Below are 11,708 nucleotides of genomic sequence, written 5' to 3'. Positions count from 1 at the left end.
TTTGACTTTTTGTGACATTTCATTAAAGAAATAAGACTGCATAAAACTGCTACCATGTTTGTGAACTATGTCGGCTGCATGGATGGAGGGGTTGGGTGTGTGGGTGTGTGTAAAGAGTGGGAGGGGGACTGAACAGCACCGTCCTCTTAAAACACTCCTGTTTGGACTTCATTAAACATCATGTCACCTCATGGGCAACAAGGGCAAGAACTGGATAACAGCAGCTGAAGGTATGTGTTCATGTGTGCTTGTGTTTATATAATATATATATATATATATACTCTGATTTTCTGATTAATTCTTGAGAAACTTTAAGCAGTCAAGTCACATCAAGTTATAAGTGTTAATTAGCTCATTTCTGAGTTAAGATTTGAATATTTCTAATTGGGCTATAAAGAGAAACAAACATGTTTTGTCTCTACAGATCTGTGATCGGGGTGATGATGGAGTTTTGGTCTGAAAATCAGAGACAATCGCACGTTTACTCCAGACTTGGTACAGTTCCTGTGAGAAATTGTGCACACAAGTGAGTCGAGTGAAAACGGATTCATAGGACGATGAAAGACTTTGAAGCTATTTGTTTAGTAGTTATTTTTCATAGTCACATGTACGCTGGGAAAAGTATTTGCTTTATTGTTGCAGACGATGAAATACAACAGAATGTTAAAATTTGATTTAAAAAAATAATTTTAATCTGGTAACGCTGGCAATGAAGTGCGCGTCTATTTGAAGAATGAGATGTGCTAAACATATTTAAGAACGAATGTAATGCTCGAATGATCGTGTACACATCTGGAAACGGTGAAAAGACGACAAATCAGATGTTAAAACAGATGTTTGTTTTTTGTCAATAAGTCATCAATGAAGTAAAGATTTGTGAACGTTCTTTACTGCTTGGGGAGATGATAGTAAAACGGTTTGGATGTAAAACGACCAAGTGATTAGATAGTAATGATTTTTTTGAAAATCACATTAAAATATTGAAAAAAATCTACAGAAAAACAAGATCATAAAGAGCTGAAATTACAAAAAATGTACTGTTTTACTCTGAACAGAGCTGAGATGAAAGAAATATAATTTTAAAGGACAATATCAAAGTTTAAATTACAGAAGGACATTATAGATGTCATGTTTTCCAGGCCCCAAAACAGAATAATCTGTGTTTGTTTCAAATCCAGCGTCTGCATCACTAAAAGTGTGTCATAAACAAAGACCTTCCACGTCAGCATCAGCATCATTAGTGCAGAACCAAACATAAACAAGTTCTGGAGCAGCTCCCTACAAAACAAAAGTCTTTCAGAGACTTCGTTCATTAAGACAACATTAAACCACATTATATGCATTTTATAACGGCATTCCCTAGAATTAAAATGAGTGTCTAGGTGAAATGAAGCCAATGATTGAGCAGCTGAAACCCTCCACAACAAACAAAACATTTAATGTTCAAAACTAGAGCACAGATCTACTGATGTGCACCAGCAGGTTGAAAACATATTCCAGTCTGACCTTGCATACATCGTTTCCTTTGTTTTACCCACAGCTATCACAACCGGCATCAGATGTCTCATTATCCTTTGACCTTTGGAACGGAAAGAGAGTCCAGTGAATGGACTCACCCAGCATCAAGAGCTGCTCTACCCGAGTACGTAAACTGGACCGAACCCACCTCCTCTTTCCACTTCCCTGGTATTCTGGACACTCAGCACCACCAAGGGGCATATCCTCAACATGAAGCTGGTGTCGGGGAGTGGACTACATCTCAGAGAGCTGCGAGGGACTGTGATAGAGGACCTCTGAGGGAGGGGTGGCAGCAGAGGAGGTGGGAGCCCAGTAATCCTCTCAGTTACAACCGAGAAGTATCTGCCAGAAGGAACGACGACAACTATCGAGAGCTGGAGGCCTGGGCTGCTCGTTACAGTCACTCACTGCCGAGGAGGCGGCGGGTGGAGGCAGAGTTACAGGGAACATCCCAGGGGCTGCTAGGCCCTCAAATGCAACATGTTCAAATAAATCCAAATAACAGAATATCCGAGCTGTGGGACAGAAGACGAAGGCTGCAAGCTCCAACTCATAATACAAACGTCACAGAGGAAAACAGCTACCAAAGAATGGCATTCAGCCAACCTCCTGGATACGTTGCCCCTCCTTCCTACAAGAATCCACAGAAAAGTTCACCAGTGAAACCCTTCTGTGACACCAGTATAAAACAACATGGCCATCCAAAAATGGAGAAAGAGGAATTCAGAACACCAGACGGAAGCAAGACCTGCCCGGGATTAGAAGGAATGAAACACACAAGTCAGGACGGAGACGCTTTACAGTCAGACAGTGCCATAAAAACACAGGAATCATACATGCAAACTGAAGGTGTGCTACCTCTACAACATCCACAGGCGGTTCAGAATTCAAAAATAACCTCAAAGGTCATCGAAGGAAGGAAATTCAGGCTGAACAAAAAAACAGGTGGCCTGACCATTTTCTGCCTGGTGTCTCGAATGGCCAACCCCTCTGAAACGCCTTTGTTGCCGCTCTGCATCTCCCAAACCAACGTTCAAAGAGATGTTTCCATTGACCTGAAGAACAGACATGAGATCAGCCAGCGTGCAGATGAAGTGGACTCTGAAGCATCAACATCCACAGAGCAGAGTCCTTCTGATGTTAAAAGCCTTAAAGCTACAAAACCAGGACATGAGATGCTTGGAGATGATCCAACTATCAAAGCAGAGGCAAATGCTTCCCTGGAAAATGTTACTGCAGATGACGACTTTACGTTTAGGCGACATGGGAGTCAGATGGTGCAGCCTGCGTCCGTCAAATATCCTTTATGGAAGGAGCCTAGTTCCATGACTTCACCTCCCCTGAAGAATTTGGAGGAAGACTCGGATGACGTTCTAAACCTGCACAAAACTGGTAATGTCAGTGATCATCCCATGATCAGCGACACTAAAGAAGACACTGAGGACAGAAAGGGTCTAATGGTCATAGACACAAGCTGTGTTGTTGTCAAAGTGGAGATGATTCCATCGCCCAAGAAAGAGCATGTTCATTATCCAGTCTCCTCGATCAACACTGAAACCAACGATCAAACAGTTTCACGTGAACCAAACCACCTCAATCAAGACGTATCAAGCGATCAAACCGAAGATGCAACCCATGTGCAGATAAATGCAGGTCACGAAACTGATGCCTGCTTTTCCAGAGCGCAGCCATCTCTACTTCCTGGAACAGAAACTTTGGGGGAGCGTGCAAAACGAATCCTCGGGATATCGCTACACGACGTCAACAAGGAGCAACCTGACGAAGCATCAGTCTTTGAATGTCACGTTAAAGAGCTGAAAGACGAGGCAGAACCGTCTGAGCAAACTCCCGAGGACACAGCTGGGGAGGACGAGGTCGTCCAAACTGAGGTACCAGAGTATTTAAAATGCAGTGAGGAGATCAGATTGTCTGAAGACAATGACGCAGACGAGAAAACTTCAGCTGAAACGACGAATGCTCATCTTGAAACCACAAGTGAAAAGGACCAAAGACGAGATGAAACTCTGCCCGTTAATGAATCTACACTTCCTGACCTCTGTAACTCCGCTTTGTTCTCTCCTCCATTGCTTTTGAAGACATCAGAGGAAGGCCTTGATTTTCAACTGGTTTCACACACTCCAGATGCAAACCTCACTCCTCACCCCAACACCTCACCTTTGCCCCAACTGTCTTCTCTTCCCTCCGAAACAGCAGACGACTCCTTAAAGTCCACCTCCTGTACAGACCATCTCCCAGGAACTCCTCCTGCTGACCACAAAGGCGAAGAGGACGAAGCATCCCATTTAACTGTCGAAGGAGAGTCCCCGGCATCAGAGAGGTCGCAGCAACAAGAACATCACCAACCAGACATTAGAAAGCAACAAACAGAAGAGGCTGATGAAGAACCAGAGAAGAATTTGAAGGAAACCTTTCAGACATCCAAAGATGAACGGGCCCAAACTGAAGGCGCTGCTTCTGTGAAGGACGGAAACCGGATCGAGCAGCAGCCTCCTCAAGAAACCAACAAGGATCCTACAGATGCTAAAACACCTGAAGCAGAATACGACAGTCAAGAGAATGTACGCAGCGGTCACAAAGATGAAAACATATTCCAACAAGAATTAGATTTTTGTCAAGAGGAAAATGATTTTTGCGAGAAGGGAACCGGAAATGCTCGAAAGGAATTACAAATCAGTCCAGTTCTTACCGCAGATCTGAGCCAAAGCAGAACCACAGACACTCAAACTGAAATAAAAAGAGACATTTTGAGGCATGAATCCTTCGACTCCTTTTGTTTCTTAGCTTCAGACTCTCCTCCACCTCCTCCTGATCCAGACACCATCTTTGCCCCTTCTTTGGAAATTGACTCAGTCTGTTCTTCACCTCCAAAATGTGACACCGCTGCTGCTGTGGAAACCGATTCTCCTCCTTTTCATCTGGACTCTTATGAAGAATCCAACCAGTCCTCACCTTTTCTTTCAGTTCTGCCTCTCAGCTCCTCTCCTCCTCTTCCTCCAGAGGACAATGCTCCTCCTGCTTCTCCATCGGCTGCACACAAACAAAAAGTCCAGTCCCCAAAGACTCTTCGGGACGTGGTGAACCGCATCAGGAAGCACACAGCCCCCGACTCTGAAAGCGAAGAGGAAGAAGTGAGTGAGTCGTGGGATCCAGAGTGCACCAGTGAAACCATCAGCTGTCCAGATGCTGTGGTGAAGGTGAAGTCCAAAAACACCGTCTTTGAAGAATCAGAGGAACACGTTTTAAGGGAATGTGCCGAGATGGAGCACACGAAGCAGGATGAAGAGACTCAGTCCTGCAGCAGCCACAGCTCTGAAGACACCGTTATTGTAGCTGATGACGAAACAAGACTCGCTACCAAGATGGAGAAGAATGAAGAGAAGTCTGACACGACTGAAGGAGAGACACGCTGCTCCGGTGACGATGAAACCTCCTCTGAGGAAAGTGAAGCAGCAGCAGAGCGTCCAGAGATGGAGACAGATTCCCTCTGACACGGTTTGGTATTAAACGTTGGTAACATTTTAAACAACTCAATAAGTCTGTAAATCAACATTTATCCCATAAATTAAACTATAATTTACAACATTCAATCTGTGCAGTATTTAACAAATAGATCATTTGTAGTACACGTTTCTTTATGTTGATATAACTTTTGGGCTTTTAGAGAGAAGTATCTAAATTTGTCAGTTTTGGTAAACGTGTGCACGAACACCACGCACATTTTGCTGAGAGTTAACTGAGGAGCGTTTAGTGAAGTTTGAGTGTGCGGTTCTGGCACAATAAAGCCAACAGTTTGATGTGTGTATATAAAGCATGAAGTGCGTTAAAATACATTTAAAGCTCTTTTAAATCACTGCTTCTGTTGTCCCGTGTTCTTATTTGAGCTTTAGCATTTTTAAAATGAGTAAACATGAATGTTTAGTGTTTATTATTTGATCATTTACATTTGTAGAATGAACAAAAACTATTACTGAGGAAGACATTAAATAAAACCAGGCTCAAATAATCCATCCTTTATCTTTACTCACTTCTTCCTTTTCGGGTCACGGGGGTCACTGGTGCCCATGTCCAGCTATCACTGTGTGAGAGGCGGGGGACATGCTGGACAAGTTGCAAACTCCACCCAGAAAGGCTCCTGGATAGGATTTGAACCAGGGCGACCCGCTCGCTGAGAGGAAGCAGCTCCACTGCACCACCGTGCTGCCCCTCTCAAATAACCCTACTGCACAATAACCATTTATATTAAAAATATATGGCTTAATATCTTCAAATTGCATTTAAAAATTTGTTTGCACATAAAACTTTTCAGCGTTCCCACTAAACACGTCTTAAGAGATCAGGCGTCGGGTGTTCCGTCATTAAAAGTACAACTTTAAACCTTTCTGTAAATGTGCATAACTTGACTAAATGATTTTTAGCTTTTTAGGCTGTTCCTTGATTTTTAACTTAATAAAATCAAAATTATCCCACATGTAACATTTTATCTTTGATGCTTTTAGTAAAACTTGGTAACTCTTTGCCAGTTTTTTTTTATCGTGTCACTGTTATTCAGATTTGAGATTCAGTTCTGGGAAAATGCCGGAGTGAGATGTTTTAGACGTCGTCTTTTTTTTTTTTTTTTAGAAAAGACATACTGAAATCAGATTGTTATAGAAATATATTTGAAGACAAAACTATTTCAAAAGTTGATCCAGTAACAAGATATTTCAGACGCAGGCTGACAGTTGCATTTTTCATAGGACAGACATGAACGGAGGTGAAGGTATCAACATGTTGCAACACTTATTGTCTGCTGAGGTTACACTGAAGAAACTAAACTTTGAGAAGATCTTAACGCTCATATTTAATTAAGAGAATTCAGTTGGTTCTGGTCATGTTTAGTCAAAAAGCATCGAGGACAAAAAGGCTAATAACTTAATAAATTACAAATGAAATAATGTTTTGAGTTGAGCTTCTTTATGGTTTCTGTTAGGTAAAACTAGCAAAACCATTCAAGATTTATAAAACCACATGTGAACATCTTCACAACATCAGGCAGTAAATGCACCACATTTAAAGACAACAATGAAGAAGACGGGAGCGTTTTGTAATTCTGTCGGTAAAACAAGAGCAAAGGAGGTGCAGCATGCATTACACTTCAGTGTGGATCCATATCACCTTTAAACTGAAACAAAGAAAAATGACGGTACAAGCTTGTGCTCTAGTTGAACCATAATACATTTGCAACAAAAAGATACAACAAACACACTGCTGATTATTAAAAGTTTTTTTTTTTTTTTAGAGAGAACGACCTGAGGAATATTTGCTGATAAAGGCACATTATTGTTTTGATTAAACTCATTTCACATAAACCCAATAATATATATATATTTTTCATGCAACTTTAAAAAAGTAGCTTTTTAGTTTGATTTAATGGATTGAAACAAAAACCAAAACTGGAATAATTTGTTCTCTGACAGACCAAAACACAGCAGAGAACGCTACAAACTCTTCTAAAGCATCATTTGGCATCAATCCAACTGTTAACCGTTAGCCAACATGAAGTAAACAGGAAGTAGTTTACTGCTGTTAACATTAAGTCGTGGAGCGTTTTCTTTTATTATGAACGAACAACATAAATAAAAGACCCAATATCACACGAGAAAGCCTGAATCTGCAGGCAATTCCCACGTCGTTTAGCCGATTCACAGTTTTAATTTAATAAGTATTTAAAATAAAAAGTCATCGCATAATAGTGTGAACAAAACAAACACAACAGATAAGTAGGTAACCAAATGCACATAAAAAAAGACTAAACATGGTCCTAAATCCTCTGTAATCTTCTATAAAGATGTGTCTTCATCCTGAATCACTGCTGGAAGCAGTGGAGGAGTGAAAACTGGAAACATGAAGCAGCACCAAACGTTTCTGCTGAGAGCATCAAAGTTCATCATGGGGCATGGTCAGAGCGTGGTCACAGAGATCTGCGAAGCCCCAAAACAGGAAAAACAACCAATTATTACACAACACTGCAGCAGAACATCAAAAACTGAGCAAAGGAGTTGAAAAGTAAACGTACCTGTCCTTTTACTGCAGAGTCTGTCTTTGACATTTTCTGTTTCGTGGGCGAAGAATTCAATAATTTCATCTTCATGCTGCTCAACGATCGTTTCACACTAGAGAAGTGAGTCATAAATGGTTAAAGTTCACAGTGAGTGTCAGGATTATCAATAACAACTAGAAAGATCCCGGAGAAACTTTGACAGGGACTGCCAGGCTGCTGCAGATTTAAATTGTTGATTTTGTGTTGGGGTTCGCTCTCAACTACCACTATACCAAATTTCAGCTGAATAGCTCTAAAAATGGCTGAGTTTTCTTTTTTCTTTTTCCATTTTAGCTAAGGTGGCCATTTTGGATTTTTAAATTTGGATTCAGTATGTGATAGGGAACATTCTCAGCTATCATCACACCAAATTTCAGCTCAATATTACTAAAATTAGCTGATTTATAGTATTTTTCCTTTTTTGCTCAGGCGGCCATCTTGAATTTTTGATTATCAGTCCAAGTCTATTAGAGATTGCTGTCAACTACCACTATACCAAATTTCAGCTGAATAGCTCTAAAAATGGCTGCGTTACTGTATTTTTTGTCCTTTAGCTAAGGCGGCCATCTTGGATATTTGATTTACATTAGGAATGTATAACAAGTCGCTGCCAGCTACAACCATACTACTGTACATCGCAGCTCAATATCTCAAAGAATGACAGAGTTATAGTCAATTTTGTGTTAGCTGAGATAGCTGTGGCAGCCATCTTGAATCAAAATGGCTCCAAACGTTAATCAGTTCTAGAGTTACATCTGATGGTTTCTTTCTGTGAGTTTCAAACAACAGGGACCTCTACACTCCAAGTCATGTGACTTCACAGCAGCAGTTAGTGTGAGGAGTGTTCTGTCAGGTGTTTATAGGGAAAAATGGCATCTTTGTTAGCAAATTACGTCGCCATGGTAACTCGAAACGCCAATTAAAGTACCGGTAACAGCACACAACACGGTAATGAGCCGGTTGTTTTGATACATTTGTGAGGGGTACACGTGGCTCGGGCCGCGTTAAATTTGACGGAAGAGTTAAGATGTAAAGTTAAGAAAACAGTTTCTGAGGTGAATAATAATAATAAGAGGTGTCTGCCTTATATAGGCAGTCCCCAACTACAGTAAATAAGTTGAGCTAATAAAGGTCAGGACTGAATCACATTCATTTAAACTCCTTGGATTGTGCAGAGGGCTGCACAGAAAGCTGTACTCACTGCAAACTTTAAACTGGAAGTGACTCTGGAATCCAGCGCGGCCTCAGAAAGGTCCATGGCCTCACCGCTCCGAGACTTGACCCTGATGTAGGACTTCCTGCTCGTGGAAGGGTCCGTGCGCTCCCCGTAGTCCTGCATCCTCTCACACACACTCTCCATCAGCTCAAGGAGGTTCCCCTCAGAGCGAGCCAGAGGAACCTGGTGCCGGAAAACACAAAAAGAACAAAAACTTAAAACCAGCAAAAAAAAAAAAATTATGATTTTACTTCAGTGATAACTCATCGGTCCCTCCAGCTGAGAATTAAATGTATCAACGGTCTTAATGATTCATGCATGTCTTTAAGTTACAGTTTAAATTAGCAGCTTAAAACACAAGTGAAGTCAACTTAACTTCCTGCAGCAACTGGACTCATCTCTGCAGAGCCACAATCCTACAAATGTAAGAAATATTCTGCACTTTGGATGAAGTTAATGTTACTTTTAGTGTTAATAACTTTTGCACACAACAGTATATATACATTAACAAGAGAATTTCCTGAAGAGTATTTAAAAAAAAGTTGGATTATGCAAAATATTACATTAGGCGCCTAATATCAGCAAAAATATCACATTCACCAGAGAATCATTTTTAAGTAAATGCTCAGAACGTGTTCATTGGAAAAACGTCTTCAACGAGTTACCTTTTTGAGTCAACCTGATTCAAGATGGCCACCACAGCTAATTGATGTTAGAAATCACAAAAAATGTCTGGTTTTACACAGACATTGAGCCAAAATGTGATGTAGAAGCTGAAAGTCATTCCCAACACACTCCATGAGCTAAGAGATCGTGTGTATTATTTTCAAGATTGTTTAAAATTGAATCAACATATGATGATCTTTGTTTTTAAATACTGGCACGAACGGCAGCGGGCATTCCTTCCAGGACTGCTAGTCCTTTATTTATAAAAAGGTTCCAATCTTTGATGCTTGCAGTCGATTTGTTACCATCACTGTGACTCAACTGCAATTTTGGCTTTAACCATAGATTTTGAGTTTCCTACTTAACAGGACCATCCCCTAAAAATTTACATTTTCTACCTAGTGGGTTGTAATAATATGAATCTGCATGGACTAAAAATTGGAAAATAACTGAATTTGACATCTAGTTGTTCATTTCCTATTTGAGAAATACTTGAGGTATGATAAAAAAAAATTAAGCTCCAACAAAAGCTGTCACCACGTAAAAACAACTAACCATCGTGTTTAGTTGAAATTAAACATGCGTTTATCAAAAATCCAAAACTCATCAGCACATGCATGTTTTCACCATCAACATGACAATAGTGATAATAACCATAGAATTATATGTGCTAACAAACTCAACCTTTGGGGTGAATGAAGGTTTGTGATGTCATTTACTAAAAACTAACTGATTCGTGTGCGTCTGAACATGTATCAAAGAGCGTTTGCTTAAAGTTTCACAACAATCTAACAATATGTAGAAACTTTGCACATGTGTTTCAAAGGAAATTCAACATTTTGCATTTTAAATCACAGTAACTCTATTTTTAAACCCAGAAAAATGGTCTGGGCATCAATTGCAAATTCATTTAATGCGCTTTAATTCAACATCATGTGTTATATTTATTAATAACAACCTCTCTGATGGATTGAGTCCCGTCGGGGTTGATCCTGAAGGAGCCAGTCTGGATCATTTTCTTGGGATCTACCTGGGAGATGGCCCAGTCCATCTCATCCACCAGAGCCCTGCAGGCTGAGGACAAGTTGAGAATCAGACACGTGACGAGTTTTCGGAGTGTGCTGAGACAGAGAGACACTTACCTCCACACCTGATGTCCTGTCCTTGTCTGGCAGCCTGGCTGAAGCCCAGGAGGAGACACACAGCTACACACGACGTGAGGACAGCGGCGTCCCGCATTTTGCGTCTTCTAACTGAACACATTTCACACCGGTTTGACACGCATCAACATTCACGGTGAACAGTCGATAAACTCTCTGCCAGCAGCAACAATAAACACCGTGTTCTACAACCTGAAACAGAGATACGGCAGTAAAGAAAAGCGACTTTTAACATCTTTTCATTCAACTTACATGTCTGTAGCAGCTTTCAGGAGCCAACTGTAACGCCGATACGTCGTGTTCGGTGGAACGTGATGACGTAGAAACATGGACGTCCCGAACAGCGCCCCCATGTGGCCGGGAAGATTCAGCAGCTCTGCTTCAAAGGCTCGGGCGGGGCAGGCCGTTGTAACACATAATCACGCCACTAGTTTTCTCACTTTTCTGGGCATTGAAAGCATCAACTCCCGTCAAAAATAGCATTCTTATAAATCCAACATTTTTCAGTCAGGTCATCTGGACAGTTTCTTTTTTTTGTGCTGAAACGTTTCGCTTTCGATCCGGAAGGCTTCATCAGTCAAGGAAAGACACAACAAAACTGATTCTTCCTCCAACAGCTTACCCCAAAGTGGAACAAACCAGTTCTGCTTGTGATAAGATGGTCTCTTTGGTACGCCCCTCCTCCATTGCTGGCCCTCTTCCTTGTTGACAGTCTTGTCAAACTGGTTGAAAACAACAAAGCCCATGCTCAATAATCCAGGTATAAAATCCAACATTTTTCAGTCAGGTCATCTGGACAGTTGTTTTTGTTTTTGTGCTGAAACGTTTCGCCTTCGATCCGGAAGGCTTCATCAGTCAAGGAAACACACAACACAAAACTGATTCTTCCTCCAACAGCTTACTCCAAAGTGGAACAAACCAGTTCTTCAAACTGAACTTGACAAGACTGTCAACAAGGAAGAGTGCTGGCAATGGAGGAGGGGCGTACCAAAGAGACCATCTTATCACAAGCAGAACTGGTTTGTTCCACTTTGGAGTAAGCTGTTGG

At 41.1% G+C, this 11,708-nt stretch overlaps 2 protein-coding genes and 1 long non-coding RNA gene across 4 annotated transcripts in view; 2 read left to right on the top strand and 1 right to left on the bottom strand.

Moving 5' to 3' along the window:
• LOC119411943 (serine/threonine-protein phosphatase 6 regulatory ankyrin repeat subunit C-like) overlaps positions 1-11,708 on the top strand; it is a 1,101,338-nt gene that overhangs the window by 1,027,746 nt on the left and 61,884 nt on the right. The window lies entirely within an intron of this gene.
• LOC119411982 lies at positions 211-1,635 on the top strand. The gene is made up of 3 exons (XR_005186918.1): positions 211-230; positions 425-495; positions 1,541-1,635. It is a non-coding gene; the product is annotated as an uncharacterized LOC119411982 (long non-coding RNA).
• On the bottom strand, positions 7,456-10,947 carry cnpy2 (canopy FGF signaling regulator 2). 2 transcript variants are annotated; one of them, XM_037678941.1, is made up of 6 exons: positions 10,913-10,947; positions 10,643-10,753; positions 10,459-10,574; positions 8,820-9,017; positions 7,595-7,691; positions 7,456-7,499 (listed from the first exon to the last, which is right to left on the bottom strand). In XM_037678941.1, the coding sequence occupies exons 2-6, from the start codon at positions 10,737-10,739 to the stop codon at positions 7,456-7,458; spliced, it is 552 nt and encodes a 183-aa protein (XP_037534869.1). In that variant the 5' UTR covers positions 10,740-10,753; positions 10,913-10,947. The 2 variants fall into 2 exon arrangements, with proteins under 2 accessions (XP_037534869.1, XP_037534868.1); XM_037678940.1 differs by lacking the exon at positions 10,913-10,947 and having other exon boundaries at positions 10,643-10,763.

Source organism: Nematolebias whitei, chromosome 7 (assembly GCF_014905685.2).
Source record: "Nematolebias whitei isolate Nwh7 chromosome 7, NemWhi1, whole genome shotgun sequence".
Lineage (NCBI taxonomy): Eukaryota > Metazoa > Chordata > Actinopteri > Cyprinodontiformes > Rivulidae > Nematolebias > Nematolebias whitei.
Note: the sequence above shows the minus strand (reverse complement) of the source record. Positions and strands in the feature narration are given on the sequence as shown.

What these genes read in the sequence shown, in the direction of transcription:
- cnpy2 (XM_037678940.1), bottom strand. Translation starts at nt 10,763, where the DNA reads ATGTGTTCAGTTAGAAGACGCAAAATGCGGGACGCCGCTGTCCTCACG. An exon ending in ACAGGACATCAGGTGTGGAG is followed by an intron (nt 10,575 to 10,642) that starts GTAAGTGTCTCT and finishes ACTTGTCCTCAG; the next exon opens with CCTGCAGGGCTCTGGTGGAT. An exon ending in ACTCTGCAGTAAAAGGACAG is followed by an intron (nt 7,500 to 7,594) that starts GTACGTTTACTT and finishes GGGGCTTCGCAG; the next exon opens with ATCTCTGTGACCACGCTCTG.